Here is a 26,046-nt window from a genome sequence, read left to right on the forward strand (position 1 = left end):
ATTGCTGAGTAATATTCCATTGTGTATATATGTCACATTTTTTATCCATTCATCCATTGAAGGGCATCTAGGTTGGCTCCACAGTTCGGCTATTGTGAATTTTGCTGCTACAAACATTGATATGGCTGTGTCCCTGTAGTACACTGTTTTTAAGTTCTATGAGTATAGACTGATGAGAGGAATACCTGGGTCAAATGGTGGTTCTATTCCCAGATTTCCAAGGAATCTCCATACTGCTTTCCATATTGGCTGCACCAATTTGCAGTCCCACCAGCAGTGTATGAGTGTGTCTTTTCCCCCACATCCTCGCTAACACTGTTGTTTATATGCATAATAGCTGCCATTCTGGCTGGAGTGAGATGAAATCTTAGTTTTGATTTGCATTCCTCTAATTGCTATGTTGAATTTTTTCATATATATTTGTTGCTCAATTGTATACCATATTCTGAGAAGTTCCTTGGCCCACTTATTGATTGTTTTTTTTTTGTGTGTGTGTGTGTGTGTGCGTGCATGTGTGTGTGTGTGTGTGTTAAGATTGAGTATTTCATATACCATAGAGATGAGTGCTGTATCTGACGTGTGTGTGGTAAGAATTTGCTCCCAGGATGTAGGCTGTCTTTTCACCTCATTGATTGTTTCTTTTGCTGAGAAGCTGTTCAGTTTGAATCCATACACTTACTGATTATTGGTTTTAATACTTATACTATTGAAGAATGTTGGGGCCTAATCCAATATGATGAATATCTGGACCTACTTTTTCTTCTCTTAGGTGCAGTGTCTCTGGTTTAATTCCTAGGTCTTTGATCCATTTTGAGTTGAGTGCATGGTGAGAGATAGGGACTTAATTTTATTATGCCAAATAGGGATTTTCAGTTTTCCTAGCTCCATTTGTTGAAGAGGCTATCTTTTCTCCAATGTATGTTTTTGGTACCTTTGTCTAGTATGAGATTACTGTATTTATGTGGGTTTGTCTCTGTGTCCTCTATTCTGCACCATTGATCTACATGTCTATTTTTTTTGCCAGTACTATGCTGTTTTTGTTACTATTGCTCTGATGTATACTTTAAGGTCTGGTATAGTGATGTCCCCTGCCTCCCTCTCCTTCCTAAGAATTGGTTTGGCTATTCTGGGTCTCTTTAGTTTTAGATTAATTTCATGATCCCTTTTTCTATTTCCATGAGCAATGTCATTGGGATTTTGATTGGAATTGCATGAATCTGTATAGTGCTTTTGTAGTATGGTAATTTTGGCAATACTAATTCTGCTTATCCAAGGACAAGAGAGCTTTTTTCATCTTCTAAATCTCCTTTAATTTCTTTTTTGACATTCTGTAGTTTTCATTGTAGAGGGCTTTCATCTCTTTCATTATGTTGATTCCCATTCTTTTGAGGCTATTGTAAATGAGGTAGTTTTCCTAGTTTCCCTTTCAGAAGTTTTGTCACTGATGTACAGCTTCCCTTTGATTTATGGGTGTTGACTTTATATCCTGCTATTTTGCTGAATTCATTTACTAGTACATTTTCTGGTGGGATTTTTTGGATCTTCTAAGTATAGCATCATGTCATCAGCAAAGAGTGATAGTTTGAGTTCTTCTTTTCCTATCCATATCATTTTAATTTATTTCATCTAATTGCTCTGGACAGTGTTTAAAGAACTATGCTGCATAGAAGTGGTGAGAGAGGGCCTCCCTGTGTTGCTCCAGTTTTTACAGGGAATGCCTTTAATTTTTCTCCATTCAGAATGATGTTGGCCTGGGACTTAGCATAGAGAGCCTTTATGATGTTGAGATATGTTGTTGTTATCCCTAGTTTTTCTAGTGTTTTGAACATGAAGGGTGCTGTATTTTGTTGAATGCTTTTTCTGCATCCATTGAGATGGTCATATGATTCTTTAAGTCTATTGATGTGATGAACTACCTTTATTGATTTCCATACGGGGAGTCTTACATCCCTGGGACAAACCCGACTTAATCATGGTGACAATCTTTTTAATGTTTTGGTATTCAATTTGCCAGATTTTTCTTCAGAATTTTTGCATCTATGTTCATTAGAGAGATTGCTCTGAAGGTTTTTTTCTTTGTTTCTTTGTCTGATTTTAGAATCAGGATGATTTTGGCCTCATAGAGTGAGTTTGGAAGTGTTTTCTTTTTTTCTATTTCATGAAATAATTTAAGGAGTATTGGTGTTAGTTCTTCTTTGAAGGTCTTGTATCCATTGAGTCCTGGGATTTTTTTGGTTGGTAGGCTTTTGATGGTACCTTCTATTTCATTGCTTGAAAATGATCTGTGTAACTTGTGTATATCATCCTGACTCAGTTTGGGTGATTTTATATGATCCTAAATATTTGTTGATGTCTTCAATATTTTCTGTTTTATTGGAGTACACATTTGCAAAATAAGTTCTAATTCTGTATTTCTGTAGTATTCATGGTGATATTCCTTTTTCATCATGGATTTTAGTCCTTTGAGTTTTTTCTCTCCTTTTCTACATTAGCATGGATAAAGGTTTATCAAATGTATTTTTTCAAAGAGCCAACTTTTTATTTTGCAAGTTTTTTGAAAAAAAAAGTTAATTTAATAAATAAATGGCAGCGGAATGTATTACACTTGTTACTACAAATGTACAGCACAATTTTTCATATCTGTATATAAAGTAGGTTGACACCAATTCATGTCTTCATACATGTACTTTGGATAACGATGCCTATTACATTCCACCATCCTTGATAATTCCCTGCCCCCTCCCTTCCCCTCCCACCCCTCGACTCTACTGTCTCATTCATCTATTCTTCCCATGCCCCCTCCCTTCCCCACTATGAGTCAGCTTCCTTATATCAGAGATCACATTCAGCATTTGCTTTTTTTGGGATTGACTAACTTTACTTAGCATTATCTTCTCCAGTGTCATCCATTTACCTGCAAATGCCATTATTTTATTCTCTTATTGCTGAGTAAAATTCCATTGTATACAAATGCCACATTTTTTTATTCATTCATGTATGGAAGGGCATCTAAGTTGGCTCCACAGTTTAGCTATTGTGAATTGTGCTGCTAAAACATTGATGTGGCGGTGTCCCTGTAGTATGCTGATTTTTATGTCTTTTCGGTATAGTCTGAGTAGTGGGATGGTTGGGTCAAATGGTGTTTCCGTTACCAGTCATTTTGCCAATTTTTAAATTGGTTCTTTTGTTTCAGTTCCATTGATTTCAGCTCTGATTTTAATTATTTTGTATCCTTTACTGCTTTTGGTGTTGATTCCTTTTTTTCCCCCTAGGGCTTTGTGAGATGTAATTTTAGGTCATTTGTTTGTTGACTTTTTTTTTTAAGGAGTGAACTCCATGAAATGAACTTTCCTCTTAGTAATGCCTTCATAGTTTCCCAGATATTTGATAAGTTGTAACTCTGTTCTCATTCACCTCTAAGAATTTTTTAATCTACTCTTTGATGTCTTCTGCAACCCATTGTTCATTCACAAGCATACTATATAGTCTCCAGGTGTTGGAGTAGCTTCTATTTTTATCAGTGATTTCTAATTTCATTCCATTATGATCTGATAGAATGCAGGGTAGTATCTGTACTCTTTTGTATTTGATAAAAGTTGCTTTGTGCATAATATATGGTCTATTTTAGAGAAGAATCCATTTGCTGCTGAGGTGTATTCACCTGTTGAAGGATGAAATAGTCTATGTATGTGAGTTAAATCTCAGTTATTGATTGTATTATTGATCTCTGTAGTTTTTGTTTGGCTTTTGTTTGGAAGATCTATCCAGAGGTGAAAGAGGTGTGTTAAAGTCACCCAGAATTATTGTCTTGTGGTTCACTTGGTCCTTGAACTTGAGAAGAGTTTGTTTGCTTAGCATAGATGCTCCATTGTTTGGGGCATGTATATTTCTAATAGTTATGTCTCTTGGTGTGTGCTTCCCTTAAGCAGTATGTAGTGTCCATACACTACAGTATGTAGTGTCCTCCTTTATCCGTTTTGATTAACTTTCATTTGAAGTCCACATTATTTGACATAAGGATGGAAACCCCTGCTTGCTTCTGCAGTCCACGTGAGTGGTAAGACTTTTCCAAAGCTTGCACCTTCAGTCTGTGGATATGTTTTCCTATGACATGAGTCTCTGGAAGGCAGCATATTGTTGGGTCTTCTTTTTTTTTTTCCATCAAATTTGCCAGTCTATGTCTTTTGATTGTCGAGTTTTAGAAATTAACATTCAGGATTATTATTCAGACATGATTTGCATTCCCAGTTGTTTTGCTTTATTTTGGCAGTTAACTTGTTTTCTTTGATAGTTTTTTTCCTTTAGAGTAATACCTCCCTTTTCTGACTTTGATTGTTTTTCATTTCCTCTTCATGGAATAGTTTGCCAAGGATGTGCTTTAGTGCAGGTTTCTAGTTGCAAATTCTTTTAACATTTGTGTATCATAGAAATTTTTTATTTTGTCATAAAAATAACTTCTAAATCAAAATCTAAAGTTTAATTTTGCTGGATATGATTCTTGGTTGGCAGCCACTTTCTTTAGAGCGCGGTATATGTTGTTGCTGGATCTTGTAGCTTTCAGGGTCTCTGTTGAGAAATCAGCAGAAATTCTCATCATTTTCCCCTATATGTAATCTGATTCCTTTATCTTGTGGCTTTGAAAATTCTCTCCTTATTCTGTACACTTGGCAGTTTTATTATGAGGTGCATTGGTGTGGATCTTTTGTGATTTTGTACACTTGACATCCTGTAAACTTTTTTTGTATTTGATTTTTAAATTCAGTCTTCATGTTTGGAAATTTTTCCTGTATTATTTCATTGAATTAATTGTTCATTTCTTTAGTTTGGACCTCTATGCCTTCCTCTATCCCAATGATTTTTAAATTTGGTCATTTCATGTTAGTCCATAATTCTTGAATGTTCTGCCCATGGTTTCTTATCATCCTCACTGTGTGGTCAACCTCTTTTTTGAAGATTATATAGTTTGTTTCATTGTCTGAGGTTTTGTCTTCCAAGTGATCTATTCATTTGGAGATACTTCCTATTGAGTTTTTAATTTGGTTTATTGTTTCCTGCATATCAATGATTTCTATTTATTTTTTCCAGAACTTCTATCTCCTTATTGAAGGAATCTTTTGCTCTGAGTAGGGTGTAGGATGAGATGTTGAGGTTGTAAGAGTTAAGGATATAGAGTGATTAGGTCTTAAGAAGGGTGAAAGAGGAATAAAATGTTGGATAGTATCAGGAGAAAAGAGAGAAAGTGATTTTGGGGAAATATGTAAGTGGGAAGACTGCAGCAAGAACAAAAAACATAAAAATTAAAAAAAATACAAAATGTAAAAATAGGAGATAAAAGAATATACAACACAACTGTAATATACTATTCAGAACACCCAGACATCAGTAGCCTCATCCATGAGAAGTTTTTGGTTTTACAAATGTTGGGAATGTGAGGGCGGAAGAATACGGAGAGAGAAAAGAGAAAAATAATCTCAAAGATACAGCACTTGAAGAAAAACCAATCCTTGTATCTTTCCTGCGTCTTTTCTCACCTTCTTGTTGGGTTTGTCTTTTGTTTGCTGGTGTCTCCACCCTCAGGATGGTAAAGGTTATTATGGTGGGAGGGTTGGTCTTGGGGGTAAGTTCTTGGAATTGGGGTGTAGCACTTGCCAGTCCCCATAGGAGACTGCACCCCAAGGATCTCATATGGGGACCACCTGCAGACCTTACAATTCCTGGTCTCTAATTTAGTCTCTGAACTCTGGGAAGTAGAAAGGGAGGGGTACTTAAGACAATCAGAAACCCCTCTTTCCAGAAGTCTTGTGGGATGTGCCCTGAGGGCTGTGCACCTGTTGTGGAGAGCCATTGAGCAGATCAGGAAAAGGCTTTGGAAGCTATGGACTGGCCATGTGGCTGCAAGCACTGTGCGGGGATAGCAACTGCTGGGGAGGGGGGTGGATTTGGGGACTCCAGGTACCTTGATATTGCTTCTAGGCCCCAGCCTCTGTCCCAAGCTAAAAGTTGCCCTAACTTAAGGTGATGACAAAGATGTTCCAAGTTGGAGGTGGCTGCTTTCAGAGATGGGGTGTTGGTTTTGTCGAGCTGGGTGATGGAATTTAGTGACATGTTAAGAGATCCAGCTCTTTGGCTTGCAGTGTTATGGCTGGCAGCTGTCTCTAGACCCTATCCAGTGTCCCCAGGTGAAGGCTACCACATGTAGCACTGTTTGCAGTGTCCCAAGATGGAGGGACACCAGGGGAGCTCCATGTTGGTAATGGGGGTCCACACAGGAATGGTGGCTGGGGATCCTGAAGGGCAGTGGCCACCAGGATTCCTGCATGGGTGGGCATCTAGGAGTCCTGAGTGTGTGCTAAATCTGGTCCTGCTTGGGTGTGGTGGCTGGAGGACCTGTGTGGGCTTTGTGGCCAGCATTCCTGCATGGGAGCAGTGGTCAGGGATCCTCTAATAACTCTCAGAGAAACAGTATTTCCACTGCTTGAATCTTAGGTTACAGAGCAACACAGCATGCACCCTCCCTCTAGCCCCAATCTTGGGTATATCCTGTTTTCTGCAATTTAAATTAACCAAGTGACCAAATGCTCATGCTAATATGATAGCTGCTAAAGATGGGTAGTTGTGAAAGTTGTGCAAATATTTTCCAAAATATGATTGAAGGTTACTAGTTTTTTTTTTTTTGTAAAGAGCAAGACCTGGGCACACAACTCCAACTGAAGTATTAATATTTCATGCTTCTTTCCTTAATTGCAGCTCATTAGAAATGTGAATAGCCCTTCTTTTGTCTAGATGATGTCTCATAACTTATGCTGTAAGAAATATTCTGAAGCTAAGTGTGACAATTTTTAAAATTTGCAGTGAACAACCTGATTTAAACAAGGGGATATCTGATACTCATTTAGATTTCCTGATAACACTTGTTTTGTTTTGGGGATGGGTGTATTCTTTGATGATTCTGTCTTCTAAATTGAGAATTGGAAATTTGCTGGCTGGTGTATCTCTCATCTCCTGGGCCTGGTAATGTGTGTTTGCAGCAGATTGTGGTCTTGTTCTCTTGGTTTCTGACTTGCAGGGAATAGTTTTGCTGAGATTCTCACCAGTATCTTTGCCTTTGTCAAAGGGATAGTGCAACTCACTTGTGTTTCTTGCTGCCTCACTTTTGTAGTCTTTCAAGATGTGATATGAGATAGAAGTGTTTTTAAAGTGGATATTTTTAATGTAGGAGTTCAGTAAGTACTGTTAGAAGCAACAGATGAGCTCAGGTCAGTAACAAAATTCTAGATCAATCAGTTGTTTGTGTTCATAAGAAAATAAATAGCAAACATAAAATTAAAGAGACAGTTCTAATGACCATGATATCAAAAGCAAAATACTTGGGAATTTTTTGAAAGATGTGAACACTTGAACATTTAACATGAATTGCTTAGAAAATATAACATCACTCCTAAGCCATTTCCTTATTTGTGAGGACTTTAACTTCATAGAAAGAAGACAGGAATTAAAAATTTCCTCCTGTGGTCCGGAGGAGAGGACCTAGGTGTTTTACCAGTGAGCTCTATTATCCCAGTTATATTTTTATTGAATATGGTCTTGCCAAGTTAGGCTAGACTCAAAGTTGTGAGAATTTATCTATTCCTCCAATGTTCCCCCTACCTACCCCACTATGAGTCAGCCTCCTTATATCAGAGAAAACATTCGGCATTTTTTTTTTTTTGGTGGGGGGGGTTGGCTAACTTAACTTATCATTATCTTCTCCAACTCCATCCATTCACCAGCAAATGTCATGATTTTATTCTCTTTATAGCTGAGTAAAATTCCATGGTGTATATATGTGACATTTCTTTTATTCATTCATCCACTGAAGGACATATATGTTGGCCCCACAGTTTAGCTTTTGTGAATTGCACTGCTATAAACATTGATGCAGCTGTGTTCCTGTAGTGTGCTGTTTTTAAGTCCTTTGGGTTTAGACCAAGGAGAGGAATAGATGGGTCAAAAGTTGGTTTCATTCCCAGATTTCCAAAGAATCTCCATACTGCTTTCCATATTGGCTGCATCAATTTGCAGTCCCACCAGCTGCACCAATTTGCAGTCCCACCAGCCTTTTCCCCACATCCTTGCCAACACTTATTGTTGTTCATCTTCATAATAGCTACCATTCTGACTGGAGTGAGATGATATCTTATGTAATTTTGATTCGCATTTCTCTAATTGCTAGAGATGATGAAACTTTTTTCATATTTGTTGATTGGCTCTATATCCTTTTGTGAGAAGTGTCTGTTCTGGTCCTTGGCCCATTTTTTATTGGATTATTTATTTTTTTGGTGCTTAGACTTTTGAGTTCTTTATATACCTTCGAAATTAGTGCTCTATCTGATGAGGGGTAAAATTTTTCTCCCAGAATGTAGGCTCAATGTTCACCTCACAGATTATTTCTTTCTGCTGAGAAGAAAATTTTTAGTTGGATTCTATCCCATTTATTGATTATTGGTTTTAATTCTGGTGCTATAGGGTCTTATTAAGGAAGTTAGGGCCTAATCATTCATGATGAAGATTAGGGCCTACTTTTTCTTCTATTAGACACAGTGTCTGTGGTTTAATTGCTAGGTCCTTGATCCACTTTGAGTTGAGTTTTGTGCATGGTGCAGTTGCTCTTTAAAAGTGTCAATGTTGACGTAAGAAATTGTTTCTATGGAATGTTCATTTTTGATATCTTCTAAGTTTGCTCTTTTCCATAGGTTTTTCTTCCCTCTATACTTTAAGGAAATTTACTTTTTCCAATGTATTGAGATGGATAATTTGCTAATAAATTCTTAGCCATTTAATGGCTATTGTAAGTGTATTTTTCCTTATTAACCTCAGATTTCAATGCATCTCACTTATTTTATAAACTTATGGAGGTTTAACTGACACACATTAACCTGTACATATCTAAGGTCTATATTTTTATCTTTTGTCATATGTACACACTCGTGAAACCAGCACCACAATCAACAAAATTATCACATTCACAACTAAAATGTGCTTTCTAATGTCTTTTTCTTCCCCACAACGTGTAGCCCTGGAGGCTACTAATGGAAGCCACCAGAAGGTAGGGAGGAGGAGGGAGAAGAGGAGGGAGGAAACGCAGAGGGGCGCTGGGTACCAGCGTGGGGCTTAGATGGGGCAGGACAGAGGCACAGTAGCAGCAGTAGCATCTGAAAAGGTGAAACCAGAAGCCCTTGGTGAAGGACGAAGGTGACACCCTGGGGCAGACCCTGAGCCACAAGCAGATGAAGGGATGGCATCCTAGTGTTCTTCCAACCTCGCTTCCCAAGGGTGTCCCTTCCCAAGCCCATGTTGGCTGTCAGAACAGCATGTTCTTTTTTGGCCAGCTGGGATCCACTTTATCTTCATCCTCCATTTCTTATCTGCATCCCACTAACTCCCTTGTCATCCTTTGCAGTTTCTATTCCTTCATCAGCCCCCTCTCCTTCTCCTCTTCCACTTTTTTTTTAAATATGTTTTTATTAGATATTGATGGACCTTTATTTGCATGTGGTGCTGAGAATGGAACCCAGTGCCTCACATGTGCGAGGAAAGCACCCTGCCCCTGAGCCCTGGCCCTTCTGTTCCACGTCTCTACTTTGCTCTTCCCAGCCTTATCGTTCACCTCTTATCAGCAGGTCCTTGGCACTAAGTGACCACGGCCTTAAGGTCTTGTCTGAGCTGGGGATAAGACCATGCTTGGGCTGGTGTTAAAACTGGATTCCTGTGTCTGGATGGAAGGGTCCTGCAGTGTAGAGTGTGGTGGCAGCTGGAGGACTTTTCAAAGTGGTGAAGGTGGCAGTGGTGGGGGCTGGTTGGAACACCCTTATAGAACCCTTTCCCACCTCTCCTCTGTCTAGGGTAGAGTTGCTGTTTCATAACACACCTGAGAACAGAGCACCACACCATCTTCCAAAGTGCTTTACCATTTACCTTTCTTCATACAGGCTTGGCCTGTCCAATCACTCAATGTCATTGTGGCCATCAGTCTTATAGGTGTGTATGTTGGGGGGGGTGGCGGTAAGTATGATTTTTCCCCCTCCCTTCCTGGTGAATCTATAGTAGTCTCTGCTGCATTGACTACTAAGTTCCTTGAAGAGTCCTGCTCAGTATTCATGTTCATATATTTATTTGCCACCTGCATATTTTCTCCCTTGTGAAATTGCTTTTGAAATTTCTCATCTGTGCTAGGCTCTGCTGGGATGTCTTTTTTCCCCAAAGAAATGTGAAGTACTTTGAATATTCTGCACTCTAAGCACTTTACTAATAATGCTCCTTGGAAAACTTCTCGCTTCCTAGATCTTCCTTTAAACATTGAGATCCACTGACTTGAAATGACCAAAGTAGAATCCTCACCTATTTCTAGGTGATGTTTTCGAAATATTCAGGAGGAAATCTTGGAAAAGAGAAAGTAACAAAATTAGATAATAATGAATCCAAACCCCAGAGTGTATAGGTGAGTACTGTGGCCCACATTCCCTGTGATGAGGTGACTAGAGACCTGCACTGTGGGTGAGGACAGCACTAAGTGGTTTGACCCAAGGTTACAGCAACTGCGAAAGTGACAAGGTCTAGTTGAGATCATGGTCTCACCTGCTATCTAACTATGACCCCGTTCTCAGCTCAACTTCTTGGAGTTCCTCCCTCCTGGGAGCATTTAAAGTTTTTGAGATCTCTAAGTTTCCCATTAAGTATTGGGTGGCACTGTCCCAGTCAGGTGTCTCCCCATCTCACTGTGTTGGGGATCTGTCACTGCCATTCTGAGTTTGCAGACTAGGGTCCTGTGATTTTCTTTTCCCTGGGCTTACAGCTGCATTTTCTGACTTTCTGGCAAATATTGTGAGCAAGGGCAAATTCACTGGAGACCTTCCAGCTCCTGTTCCTGAGGGACTAAGCTGTGTTTAGTCTGAGGGTGGCCATAAGTAGACCTTTGTGTTTTCTATAAGATGGGCTTTTTCATCATCTAACTTTAGAAAGCTACATATAAATATGGAGATTACAGTGGTTACTAGAAACTGAGACAGTTTTTTTTACATACTCTTGAAGGAGAGTGACTCTGTTTACTGTGTTAACATTTCATTGTTAGGATACTTAAAACATTCAAGTTATAAAAGGAATTGCTATTACTTTTATGTGATAGTAACATTTGTGATGTTTTCTATCAAAGGCAATACAAAAGTGTGTTTTCTACAATTTATTTCTTCTAATTTGTTATACATGGGCAGAATGCACTTCAATTAATACTACACATATAGAGCACAAGTTTCATTTCAGTGGTTATACACAAAATAGTCACACCATGCGTTTCTCCATACATGTACTTGGGGTAATGTTGTCTGTCTCATTCCACCAACTTCTTTACCCCCATGCTCCTTCCATTTTTCCTCCCTCACGTTTGCCCTACCTAAAGTCCCTCCATTTCCCCATGCTCCCCCCTACCCATTATGGAACACCCTCCACATACCAGAAATCATTTAGCCTTTGATTTGGGGGGATTGGCTATCTTCACTTAGCATAGTATTCTCCAACTCCATCCATTTTATTAGCAAATGCCATGATTTTATTCTCTTTCAATGCTAATATTCCATTGTGTATATATAACAGTTTTTTAATCAATTAATCTCATAAAGGGCAGATTGGCTGCACAGTTTAGCTATTGTGAATTGTGCTTCTATAAACATTGATGTGGCTGTGTCCCTGTAGTATGCTGCTTTTAGATCCTTTGGGTATAGTCCGAGGAGAGGGACAGCTGGGTCAAATGGTGGTTCCATTCCCAGATTTCCAAGGAATCTCCATACTGCTTTCCATGTTGGCTGCACCAATTTGCAGTCCCACCAGCAGTGTATGAGTGTACCTTTTTCCCACATCCTCGCCAACACTTGTTGTTGTTTATCTTCATAGCTGCCATTCTGACTGGACTGAGATGAAATCTTAGTTTTGATTTGCATTTCTCTAATTGCTATGTTGAACTTTAAAAAATTATTTGTTGCTCAATTGTATATTATACTCTTTTTTTTTTTTGGTGTTGATTTCTTCATATACCTTAGACATGAGTGCTGTATCTGACGTGTGTGTGGTAAGAATTTGCTCCCAGGATGTAGGCTGTTCTTCACCTCACTGATTGTTTCTTTTGCTGAGAAGCTGTTCAGTTTGAATCCATTTACTTATTGATTCTTGGTTTTAATTCTTATGCTATAGGAGTCTTAATAATGAGCCTGATCCAACATGATGAAGATTTGGACTTATTTTTCTTCTCTTAGGTACAGGGTCTCCGGTTTAATTCCTAGGACCTTGATCCACTTGATGTTGAGGTTGGTGCTTGGTGAGAGATGGGGACTTAATTTTATTTTTCTGAATATGGATTTCCAGTTTTCCCAGCACCATTTGTTGAAGAGTCTATCTTTTCTCCAATGCATGTTTTTGGTACCTTTGTCTACTATGAGATAACTGTATTTATGTGGTTAGTCTCTATTTTGGTCCCAATACCATGTTGTTTCTGTTACTATGGCTCTGTAATATGGTCTAAGATCTCGTATAATGATTCCCCGTGCTTTACTCTTCTGCTAAGGTCTGTTTTAGCTATTCTGGGTCTCTTTATTTTTCTGGGATTAATTACATCATTGCCTTTTATATTTCTATGAGGAATTCTATTGAGATTTTGGTCAGAATTGCTTTAAATATGAATACTGATTTTGGAAGTATGGTCATTTTGATAATATTAATTCTGCCTATCCAAGTGCAAGCTCAATCTTTCCATCTTCTAAAGTAATCTTTAATTTCTTTATTGTTCTGTAGTTTTAATTGTAGAGGGCTTTCACCTCTTTCATTAAGTTGATTCCCAAGTTTGTTTTGTTTTGTTTTAGTTTATTGTGAATGAGGTAATTTCTCCTAGTTTCCCTTTCAGAAGATTTGCCACTGATGTGCAGATTGCCTTTGGTTTATGGGTGTTGATTTTGCAACCTGCTACTTTGATGAATTCATTTATTATTTTTAGTAGTTTTCTGGTGGGAATTTTTGGATCTTCTAGGTATAGAATCATGTCATCAGCAAATAGTGATAGTTTGAGTTCTTCTTTTCCTATGGTTATTCCTTTAATTTCTTTCATGTATCTAATTGCTCTGGCCAGTGTTTCAAGAGCTATGTTGAATAGAAGTGGAAATAGGGCATCTCTGTCTTGTTCCAGAATTTAGAGGGAATATCTTCAATTTTCCTCCATCTAGAATGATGTTGGCCTGGAGCTTAGCATAGATAGCCTTTATGATGTTGAGAGATGTTTCTGTTATCCCAAGTTTTTCTAGTGTTTTGAACATGTAAAGGTGCTGTATTTTCTTGAATTCTTCCTGTGCATCTTTTGAGATGATCATGTTATTTTTATCTTTAAGTCTATTAATGAATTAACTCTATTGATTTCTGTATGTTGAACAAAGCTTTCATCCCTGGGATGAGCCCCACACTTGATTGTGGTGCACTATCTTTTTGATATGTTTTTGTATTTGATTTGCTAGGATTTTATTCAGAATTTTTGCATCTGTGTTCATTAGAGAGATTGGTCTGAAGTTTCCTTTCTTTGTGTCTTTGCCTGGTTTTAGAATCAGAGTGACTTTGGCTTCATAGAATGAGTTTGTAAGTGTTCTCTATCTTTATATTTCATGGAATAAATTCACAAGTGTTGGTGTTAGTTCTCTTTGAAGGTCTTGTATTTATTTAGTCCTGGCCTTTTTTTGGTTGGTAGGTTTTTGATGGTGTCTTCTATTTCATTGCTTGAAAATAATCTGTTTAACTTGTATATATCATCCTGACTCAAGTTTGGCTAAATCATATGTTTCCAGACATTTGTTAATGTCTTCAATATTTTCTGTTTTATTGGAGTACAAATTTCCAAAATAATTTCTAATTATCTTCTGTATTTCTGTAGTGTTCATGGTGATATTTACTTTTTCATCATGGATTTTAGTAATTGGAGTTTTTTCTCTCCTTCTCTACATTACCATTGATAAGGGTTTATCCAATGTATTTATTTTTTCAAAGAGTCGACTTTTCATTTTGTCAAATTTTTAATTGATTCTTATGTTTCAATTTCATTGATTTCAGCTCTAATTTTAATTATTTCCTGTCTTCTGCTTTTGGCGTTGATTTGTTCTTTTTCTAGGGCTTTGAGATGTAATTTTAGGTCATTTATTTGTTGACCTTGTCTTCTTTTAAGGAATAAACTCCATGCAATGAACTTTCCTCTTAGTACTGCTTTCATAGTGTCCAAGAGATTATAACATGTTGTATCACCATTCTCATTCACCTCCAAGAATTTTTCAATCTCCTCTTTGATGTCTTGATGTCTGAAACTCATTGTTCATTCAGTAGCATATTGTTTAGTCTCCAGGTGTTGGAGTACCTTCTATTTTTATCATTGATATTTAATTTCTTTCCATTATGATCTGATATAATGTATGGTTGTATCTCTGTTTTGTATTTGCTAACAGTTGCCCTGTGGTATAGTATATGGTCTATTTTAGAGAAGGATCCATGTGCTGCTGAGAAGAAAGTGTATTCACTTGTTGAAGGATAAAATATACTGTATGTGTCATTTAAGTCTAAGATATTGATTGTATTACTGAGCTCTACAGTGTCTCTATTTAGCTTTTGTTTAGAATATCTATGAGTGGTAAAAGAGGTGTGTTAAAGTCACCAGAATTATGGTGATGTGGTCTATTTACTCTTGAAATTGTGAAGAGTTTGTTTGCTCAACATAGATGCTCCATTGTTTGGGGCATATATATTTATAATTGTTATATTTTATTGCTGTATGGTTCCTTTGAACAGTATGTAATATCCTTCTTTATACCTTTCTATTAACTTTTCCTTGAAGTTTGCATTATTTGATATAAGGAGGGAAACCCCTGCTTGTTTCTGCAGTCCATGTGTATGGTATGATTTTTCCCAACATTTCACCTTCAGTCTGTGGATGTCTGTTCCTATGAGATGAGTCTCTTGGAGGCAGCATATTGTTGGGTCTTTTGTTTTTCACTCAATCTGCCAGTCTTTTGATTGCTGAGTTTTAGAAATTAATATTCAGGGTTATTATTGAGACATGATTTGTATTCCCAGTTGTTTTTTCTTTATTTTTAGTATTTAAATTGTTTTCTGTTTGATAGGTTTTTCCTTTAGAATAATACCTCCCTTTTCTGATTTTCATTGTTTTTCATTTCCTCCTCATGGAATATTTTGCCAAGGATGTGCTGTAGTGCAGGTTTTCTAGCTGTAAATTCTTTAAAATTTTGTGTATCATGGAAGGTTTTTATTTTGTCATAAAAATAACATCTAAATAGAAATCTAAAGTTTAATTTAGCTGGATATGATTCTTAATTGGCATCCATTTTCTTATAAAGCTTGGTTTATATTGTTGCCAGATCTTGTAGCTTTCAGAGTCTGGGTTGAGAAATCGGCAGAGATCATAATTGGTTTCCCCCTATATGTAATCTGATTCCTTTCTTTTGTGGCTTTTAAAATTCTCTATTCTGTATGTTGGGAATTTTCATTTTAATGTGGCTTGGTGTGGATCTGTTGTGATTTTGTATATTTGGCATCCTGTAAGCCTCTTGTATTTGATTTTCCAAATCACTCTTCATGTTTGGAATTTTTTCTGATATCATTTCATTGAGTAGATTGTTTATTCCTTTGATTTGTAACTCTATGCCTTCCTCTAGCCCAATAATTGTTATATTTGGTCTTTTCATGTTACCCATAATTTTTGAAACCTCTGCTCATGGTTTCTTACCATCTTCACTGTGGTCAACTTTGTTTTTCAAGATTATATATTTTGTCTTCATTGTCTGAGGTTCTGTTTTCCAAGATTATATATTTTGTCTTCATTGTCTGAGGTTCTGTTTTCCAAGTGATCTATTATGTTGGAGATGCTTTCTACTGAGTTTTTAATTTGGTTTTTTTGTTTCCTTCATTTCAAGTATGTCTGTTCTTTTTTTTTGTCCAGAATCTCTATCTCCTTATTGAAGTAATCTTTTGCTTCCTGTATTTGGTTATGTAGATCTTTATCAAAATAATGCTTTGCTGCCTGTATTTTCTGTCTTACATCATCCTTTAATTCAGAGCAAATTTTGCCCCTCTACTACTTCTCTATCATTTCTTCTGCTGTTGTGACCATGGATCCTAATAATGGAGCGTCTCTGTTTGGGGCACATTCTTCCCTTGGTTTCTCATGTTGTTCATGCATCTTACCTTCTAGCTCTGGATTTTCTAGGTGTTACAGTTTTTATCTTGTAGGCTTATAGTGTTCCCAATGGGTTCCAATACATCTCCTTTAAGTGGGAGATCAATATTCACAGATCTCAATACAAACAAAATGCAGCCTTAAACCAAATAGCTGTTATTAAGGTGTTTGTGGTTTTATCACAATATACGAAATCATTAACTACAATATAAACAGTAGGTTTGCAAAAGGGTCTGCAGTTTCTGGTGTGGAGAAAGAGAGCCAGGGGTGGGGTGTAGGATGAGATGTTGAGGGTGTAGGAGGTGAAGATATAGAGTTATTAGGTCTTAGGAAGAGTGAAAGAGGAATGAAGTTGCATACTAGCAAGAGAAGAGATAAAGTAATTTTGGGGAGACATGTAAGTGGGAAGACAGTAGAGCAGACAAAAAAAACCCATAAAAAAAAAAAACATAATTTAGAAATGGGAGATAAAAGAATATACAACACAACTGTAATATATGGTTCAGACCTCCCAGACCTCAAAGGCCTAATCCATGAGAAGTTCTTGGTTTTTACAAATGTTGGGAATGTGAAAGGGAAAGAAGAGGGAGGGAGAAAAAAGAAAAAGAATGTCAAAGATAAAATGATTTTGTTTTTTGGGGGGGGAATTCAGTATCTTTCCTGCTTCTTATGTACTATGATATAAAGCAGTTTACTAGCTGCATGATTTCAGGAACATTCTGTTTAAAAGCCAATGCCAGAGGGCTGGGGATGTGGCTCTAGTGGAAGTGTGCTCACCTGGCATGCGTGCAGCCCGGGTTCGATCCTCAGCACCACATACAAACAAATATGTTGTGTCCACTGAGAACTAAAAAATAAATATTAAAATTCTAAAAATATATATATAAAAAAATAAAGTATCCAGTCTCAGTTATAAAAAAAAAGGCCAATGTGAGAGACAGAGTTAGGGTTGTCTGGTGTTTGCTGGTGTCTCCACCCTTAGGATGGTGAAAGTTATTAGGGTGGGAGGGTTGGTCTTTGGGGTGGTATTCTTGGAAGTGGGGTGTAGCACTTGCCAGTCCCCATGGGAGCCTGCACCTCAAGGTTCTGGTCTGGGGCCCACCTGGAGACCTCAGAATTCCTGGTCTCTAATTTAGTCTCTGAACTCTGTCTCACGTGCCCCTCCCTTTCTGCTTCCCAGTTAGAAACCTCTCTCCCCAGAGGTCTTGTGGGCTGTGATCTGGGAGCTTCGCACCTGTCCTGGAAAGCTGTGGAGCAGATCAGGACCAGGCTTTGCAAGCTATGGACGGGCCATGTGGCCACAGGCACTGTGCCAGGTTAGTGGCTCCTGGGGAGAGGAGGTATTTGGGGACTATAGGTACCTTGATATTGCTTGTAGGAACGAGTCTGTGTCCCAAGCTGTAATTTGCCCTAACTAATGAGGGTGACAAAGGTGTCCCAGGTTGGACGTGGGTGCTTTCAGAGATGGGGGTGTCAGTTGTGTTGGGCTAGGTGGTGGCATTGGGTAACATGTGAAGATCCAGCTCTGTGGCATGCAGTGTTTTGGCTGGTGACTGTTATTTAGACCCTGTCCAGTGACTCCAGGTGCAGGCTACCACATGTAGGGGACTATGGCAGTGGTTGCAGTGTTCCAAGAAGGAGGCAACTGGGGGAGCCCGACATTGGTAATGGCGGTCCACACGGGAGTGGTGGCTAGGAATCTTGTGGGCCAGTGTCCACTAGAATTCTTGCATTGGTGGGCAGCTAGGAATCCTGTGTGGTTGCTGGTGCTGATGGTCCTGCTTGGGCATGGTGGTTGGAGGACCTGTGTGGGCTTTGTGGCTGGTATTCCTGCATGGGAACAGTGGTCAGTGATCCTCTAATAACTCTCAGAGAAACAACATTTCCACTGCTTCAATCGTGGTTCACAGAGTGACACAGCATGCAGCCTCCCTCTACACCACATCTCAGATTTCTCCCCATTTTCTGCATTTGAAATTAACCATGTGACCAAATGCTCACGCTAATGTGACAGATGCTAAAGCTGGGTAGTTGTTGTCAAATCTTTTCCAAAATTTGGTTGAAGATTACTATAATATTGTGGGTTTTTTTTTTTTTGAAGAGCAAGTCCTTGGGCAGACAACTCCAACCTGAAGTATTAATATTTTATGCTTCTTTCCTTAATTGCAACTCATTTGAAATGTGAATGATATTCTGCCCTGAGGACATAGCTTCCCCCCCCTTTTAAGACTATGTCTCATAACTTATGAAGCAAAATGTGACATTTTTTAAAATTTGCAGTGAAAAACCCTAATCTAAACAAGGGAAGTCTGATACTCATATAGGTTTCCTGATAACACCTGTTTTTAGTTTTAAAGATAGGTGGATTTTTTTCTGATTCTGCCTTCTTCTCAATTGATAACAGGAAGTTTGCTGACTGGGGTGTCTGTCATCTCCTGTTAAAGTGTTTGTGGCAGACTATGGTCTTGCTCTCTTGGTTTCTGACTTGTAGGGAATAGAGTTTTGCTGAGATTCTCACCAGTATCTTTGCCTTTGTCAAAGGGGTATTGCAAATTACTTGTAGTCTTTGTGACAGCAAGAAACACAAGTCCTTCAAAATGAGGTATGAGATACAAATGGTTTTAACAAGATATTTTTAAGGTGGGAGTTCACTAATTACTGTTAGAAGTGACAGATGAGCTCAGAACAGTAACAAAATTCAAGATCAATCAGTTGTTTATGTGCATAAGAAAACAAATAGCAAACATAAAATTAAAGAGACAGTTCTAATAACCATAATATCAAAAGCAAAATGCTTGGGAATTTTTCAAAAGATGTGAACACTTGGACATTTCACATGGCTTGTTTTTAGAAAATATACTATCATCCCTCAGCCACTTCCTTGTTTGTGAGGACCTTAACTTCATAGAAAGAAGACGGGAATGAAAAATTCCCCCCTGTGGCCTGAGGATAGGACCTAGGTGTGTTTTTCCAGTGAGCTCTATCATGATTCCATTCTTATGTTTCTTTGAGTTATGGTCTTCCCAAGTTAGTGAGGCTAGACTCAAAGTTGTGACCCTCAAGGCTCAGTTTCCAGAGAAGCTGGAGTTACATGCATGTGCCACCACGACCCCTGCTAGGTATTGCAGACTTTTTTGTTTTCTTTAATTGTAGATGGACACAGTACCTTTATTTTATACATTTATTTTTATGTGGTGCTGAGGATGGAACCCAGTGCCTCACATGTGCTAGGCAGGTGCTCTACAAGTGAGCCCCAGCCCCAGGGATTACATTCTTGACTTTCATATTACAGGTTGGCTCAGGATAATATCTAGGTTTCCAAATGTGTATAATATCCCCATTATCTTGTGAATAGAAGGTAGAGGCCACAATGAGAGAAAATGTCTATCCTTATCCTTGGAAGTGGAACAGCAAATGTGGATTCACCTGCAACTTAGTATCTGAAGATTTACCAGATATTAAAAAAATAAGCAAGAAACATGAGGTCAAGGCTCTGAGGAAGGGGGACTAGGTATTTCAAATTGTGAGGCAGCAGACTGATAAAATCAATGCTAAGCTACTGGGGTATGGAAAACAGTGTCCCTCACATTTAATTATAGGATCACAGAAGACATAAGAAAATAAACCTTTTAGTGGGTATATTTTTAATAATGATCATGGATAGGTCTTGGTCAGAAGTCATGATTATTACACCCCACCCACACACCCATGCCATTACATCCCTTTTACCCCTTCTCAACTTTAGCAGTCAAGCCACATTCACTCCTCAAGGTGCATCCTTGCATGAAGAGAAAGGACTGAGCCTGGGGAGATCACAAATGGCATATCTCTGCCTAGCTTCTGGCAGAAACTAGCAAAGGAATGGCAGAGTTCAGGAATATCTCTGTCTCTTTTTCTCTCACAAATAACTAGAGATTTCAATTATAAATTGATGAATGAAGTGAACTTGGGAGTATTTGCCCAAATATTTGGAACACTGAAAATATAAATGTTCAGCAGCCTTATGTTTTATTTCTTCTGCTTTGTTTTTGTTTTTGGTGCTGGGGATTGAGCCCAGGGGCACTCAAACTCTCAGCAACCTTTTTGTAATTTTGAGACAGGGTCTCACTGAGTTGCTTAGTGCTTTGCTAAGTTGTTGAGGCTGGCTTTGAACTCGCCACCAGAGACACTGGAATTACAGTCATGTACCAGCATACCTGGCTAATGTTTTATTTCATTGTTTGCACAAATGCAGTTTTTCCATGTTATATAATCTGTGTGCTCTCAAATTGTTGCACTTTGTTAAAAATTCAAAGAGACTAGAATAATATCTTTGTATTAAAGTAGAGACATAATTTTATGCCTTGACTTCTTTTGAATTGATAAAATCAGGTCAGGACAGTTTCCTAGTTTCTTTATTCTTTCTTTCTTTTGTTTTTGTACTAGTGATTCATCCCAGTGTAACTCAACCACAAAGCTACTTCCCCAGTCCTTTATAAAAAAGTTTTATTTAAAAGCAGGGTCTCACTGAATTATATAGGTCCCTGCTAATTTGCTGAGGCTGACTTTGAACTTGTGAATTTCCTGCCTTAGCCTCCCAAGCCATTGGGACTGCAGGTATGTGCCCCCACTCCCAGTTTCTTTATTCTTTTGTAGGTATTTGTCTTTTGTTATATAAATTCAGGTTCAATAATACTATGTTTAACAATATACATTCATAGAAAAGTCAGTGATGTAGGTAAGCAATTTAACATATCCACTTGAAAGTATGTTTTATATTCACCATGGCATATTACTCAGCCATCAATACAAAAAAAAACCTCCTTTAATGGTCAACAAAATAGATGCAATTGGATGATGCCATGCTAAGTGAAGAAATATACACAAAAAAGTGTCACATCTCATATACATTAACTGAAATAAAATCATGTGAAAGTGGAATAGTGATTAGTATGGCAGAGGAGTGTGTGGGGGGATCAAGGGTGGAAGAGCGTATTTGAATATTATGAATACATGTATATGCATATATAAAATATCACACTGAATCCCATTAATATGTGCAATTGCTATGTGATGATAAAACCCATCATATATCATAATTACCTAATTCTGCACTAAGAACAGAATCCTGTATTTTGGAATTTCCAGTATATGATGTGATATTATTGATGATGCTCCCTGATAACCACCAGGATCTCCCTACACATCCATTTTTTTTTCCTTCCAGTCTCTGCACATAGAGTATGCAATGTATTTCTGTTCCTGGATCACCTCATTTATCCTAAAGTCCTCCAGTTTCATTTGTGTTATAGGAGAATATTCTTTTGTTTTGGGGGTTTGGACCCAGGGTTGCCTTACCAGTGAAAGATATCCCCAGTCATTTTGTTTTTCAGTTTTAAGACAGAATGTTACCGAACTCCTGAGGCTGACCTTCACATTTTGCCACCACTGCCACATACATCATCCTTCTTTTGAAAGCTGAACAATAAGTGAGGTGTGGAGGTGCATTTCTTTTGTCATGCTAGGGATTTGGGAGGCTGAGGGGGGAGAATCACTATCTTGAAGCCAGCTCCACATGTTGGCGAGATCCTCTGCACCTTAAAAGATCTTCTCTCAATATAATTGTAAAAAACTGAAAAGGTTATATATGTATAGTGATATGTCTGTGGGGAAACACAATGATAAATCTCTCTTTATTATCTATAATAAACTATAGGTTCTTCTTACTGTGTTATGCTTTGATGGAAATTTAGGTTGTGGATAATTTTGCAGTTAACTTAGGAGTTTAGACATTCCTAAAGATGGATTGCATTTCCTTCAATTGTTGAAGTGGTTAATGTCAGCTGTCAATTTGAGTGGATTGAGATACCTTAGGGAATTGGTGTGGAAGATCTCTGCACTCGTCTGTGAGTGTGCTTCCAGAAGGCTGAGTCAGAAAGCATGGGGAATACCTGTAATGAACATATATATTTTGATTTGGTTTGGTTTGGAAAAAAGCAAGAGAAGTGGTCACTGGTGCATGCTCCAAGCTTCTTGATTGGGTGATTCTCCATCCTTTGTGGACTTGCACAATTGGCTCTATTGGGGTCTTTTTTAAAAGAAATTTCTTTTAGTTATTTATCCATGACAGTGGAATGCACTTGTGTACTTTGATATATCATACATAGATGGGATATAATTTCTCACTTTTCTGAATATATATATTTTAGAATCACATTGGTCATATAGCCACATACATACATAAAGTAACAGTGTCAGTTTCACTCTACTACTTTCTTATCCCTACAACTCCTCCCTTCCCCTTCTTTCACTTCCTTCTACCTAATCTAATATAATGCTATTCTCTTTTTTTTGCAATATATATATATCACAATTTTTGTATCTGTGTTTGTATATAATGTATGTTGACACCAAATTCAAGTCTTCATAAATGTACTTTGGATAATGATGACCATCATATTCCACCATACTTGCTAACCCCCTTCCCCTCCCTTTCACTCCCTCCCCTATGCCCTATATAGAATTTATCTATTCCTCCCATGCTCTCCCTCCCTACCCCACTATAGTCAGCCTCATTATATCAGAGAAAACATTCTGCGTTTGTTTTTGGGATTGGGTAACTTCACTTACCATTATTTTCTCCAACGCCATCCATTTACCTGCAAATATCATGATTTTATTCTTTTATTGCTGAGAAATATTCCATTGTGTATATATGCCACATTTTTTATCCATTTTTCCACTGAAGTAGCATCTAGGTTGGCTCCAGAGTTAAATGTTGTGAATTGTGCTGCTGTAAACATTGATGTGGCTGTTTCCCTGTAGTATACTGATTTTAATTCCTTTGGGTTTAGACCGAGGAGAGGAATAGCTGGGTCAAATGGAGGTTTCATTCCCAGTCACTTTGTCAATTTTTAAATTGCTTCTTTTGTTTCATTTTCATTGATTTCAACTTGGATTTTAATTATTTTCTGTGCTCTACTGCTTTGGGTGGTGATTTATTTTTGTTTTTGGTTTTTTTTTCCCATGTAGGTCTTTGAGATGTAATTTTAGGTGATTTATTTGTTGATTTTTTCTTTTTTTAAAGAATGAACTCCATGCAATGAACTTTCCTTAGTAATGCTTTCATAGTGTCCCAGAGATTTTGATATGTTGTATCTGTATTCTCATTCACCTCTAAGAATTTTTAATCTCCTCTTTGATGTCTTCTGCAACCCATTGTTTATTCACTAGCATATTATTTAGTCTCCAGGTGTTGGAGTAGCTTTTATTTTTATCATTGATTTCTAATTTCATACTATTATGATCTGATAGAATGCAGGGTAGTGTCTTTACTTTTTTGTATTTGCTAAGAGTTGCTTTGTGGCATAATATATGGTCTATTTTAGAGAATCCATTTGCTGCTGAGAAGAAAGTGTCTTTGCTTCTTGAAGGATGAAATATTCTATGTATGTTAATTAAATATAAGTTATTGATGGTATTATTGAGTTCTATAGTTTGGCTTTTGTTTGGAAGATCTATTTAGGGGTGAAAGAGTTTTGTTGAAGTCACCCAGAATTACTGTGTTATGCTCTATTTGACTCTTGAAGTCGAGAAGAGTAAGTTTGAACATAGATGCTCCATTGTTTGGGGCATGTATATTTCTATTTGTTATGCCTTGTTGGTGTGTGGTTACCTTAAGCAGTATATAGTGTCCTTCTTTATCCCTTTTGATTAACTTTCACTTGAAGTCCACATTATTTGACATGAGGGTGGAAACCCTTTCTTGCTTCCACAGTCCATGTGAGTGGTAAGATTTTTCCCAACCTTTCACCTTCAGTATGCGGATGTCTTTTCCTGTGAGATAAGTGTGTGGAAGGCAGCATATTGTTGGGTCTTCTTTTTTTCATTCAATCTGCTAGTCTGTCTTTTGATTGCTGAGTTTTAGAAATTATCATTCAGGGTTATTTTTGAGACAATATTTGTATTCCCAGTCATTTTTGTTTATTTTTGGTATTTTACTTAACTTGGTTTCTCTTTGATACGTTTTTCCTTTAGAGTTATACCTCCATTTTCTGACTTTCATTGTTTTTCATTTCCTCCTCATGGAATATTTTGCAAGGATGTTCTGTAGTGAAGGCTTTCTAGCTGTAAATTCTTTTAACTTTTGTGTATTATGGAAGTTTTTTATTTTGTCATAAGAATAAAATTTACATTGAAATCTAAAGTTTAATTTAGCTGGATATGATTCTTGGTTGGCATCCATTTTCTTATAGAGCTTCGTATATCTTGTTGCAGGATTTTGTAGCTTTCAGGATATCCGTTGAGAATTCAGCACACATCCTAATTGGTTTTCCCATAAGTAATCTGATTCCTTTCTCTGTGGCTTTAAAAATTCTCTATTATTCTGTATGCTAGGCATTTTCAGTATAATGTGCCTTGGTGTAGATCTGTTGTGATGTACCTCCTCCACTTCTTCTCTGTAATTTCTTCTGCCGTTCTGACCATGGATTACAATAATGTAGTATCTTTGTTTGAGGCACATTCTTCCCTTGGTTTTTCATGCTGTTCATGCATCTTACCTTGAAAACAGAGTTAGAAGGGGTTACAGTTTTTAACCTATAGGATTATAGTGTCCCTAATGGGTTCCAAAACCTCTTCTTTAAGTGGAAGATTGGTATTCACAGTTCCCAGTACAAAAAATATGCAGCCTTAAACCAAATAGCTCTTATTTAGGTGTTTAATGATTTGTCACAATATACAAAAAAGGTGAGTTTAATCATTATCTACAATATAAACAGTATGTTTGCAAAAGGATCTGCAGTTTCTAGTGTGGACAAAGAGAGAACCAGGAATGGGGTGTAGGATGAGATGCTGAGGTGTTAGAGTTATTAGATCTTAGGAAGGGTGAAAGAGAAATCCAAAGAAGTTGGGTAGTAGCAGGAGCAAAGAGAGAAAGTGATTTTGAGGAGTCATGTGGGTGGGAAGACAGTAGAGAGAACAAAACACAAGCATAAATAATAAATTAAAAATGTAGAAATAGGAGGTAAAAGAATATACAACACAACTGTAGTATACTATTCAGACCTCCCAGAGCTCAGATGCCTGATTCATGAGAAGTTCTTGGTTTTACAAATGTGGGATGTGAGGGTGAAAGAAGAAGAAGAGAGAAAAGAGAAAAAGAATATTAAAGGAAGATACAAGGATTGTTTCTGTTGGGTTGTTTTCATTTGGTGTTAACTTGCACACCTCACCAAATAATAATAATAAAAAAACCTTTAATACCCTAATTTAAATATGGTAAAATACATAGATTCTGTCCTAAAAATTAAACCAGTGTGTAAAGACATATAAAAGTGACTCAAGATCACTTACTAGGCTAAATAAAATGATAATTTAGCTTTTATGCTTCATTTGTCTCACAGTATTATAGATGCACATTCTCTGTCACGCACAGGGCATCCTGAGACATTGGTCAATTCACAAAATGCCAGGTTCTCATTTTCCCACATTGTGCTTGCTCATCATTCCATCTTAATTGCCAAGAAACTCTCCAGGCCTGAAAACAACCAAATATAGATAAATTGTTAGATAATCATGAACTTTGAAAATTACCTCAGGAATCAATAGAATACATTAGTAGACCCAGATGTGAAAAAATATAAGAAAAACCTATAAATCAACTTTTAACTTAATTGCAAATATTTTTGAGAAGTTGAAAAGCTGATATGGGAGCCATTCCACTAGTCCCAGCTACCTGTGAGGCTACAACAGGAGGAGGATTTGGGCTAAGGAATGTGAGGCCAACCTGGCAAAAACCCAGCTCCAAAAATCAACCCACCAAA

The 26,046-nt window shown here is 37.5% G+C and overlaps 1 protein-coding gene across 1 annotated transcript in view; it reads left to right on the plus strand.

Moving 5' to 3' along the window:
* The window catches only part of LOC308633321 (uncharacterized protein), a 106,261-nt gene that overhangs the window by 44,350 nt on the left and 35,865 nt on the right, over window positions 1-26,046 (plus strand). Inside the window, exon 7 of the mRNA XM_081265921.1 lies at window positions 17,424-17,559. Coding sequence (XP_081122047.1) covers window positions 17,424-17,559 — 136 coding nt within the window. The remainder of the gene's footprint in view (window positions 1-17,423; window positions 17,560-26,046) is intronic.

The sequence above is a fragment of the Spermophilus citellus genome, assembly GCF_964194105.1.
Source record: "Spermophilus citellus genome assembly, chromosome: 14".
Lineage (NCBI taxonomy): Eukaryota > Metazoa > Chordata > Mammalia > Rodentia > Sciuridae > Spermophilus > Spermophilus citellus.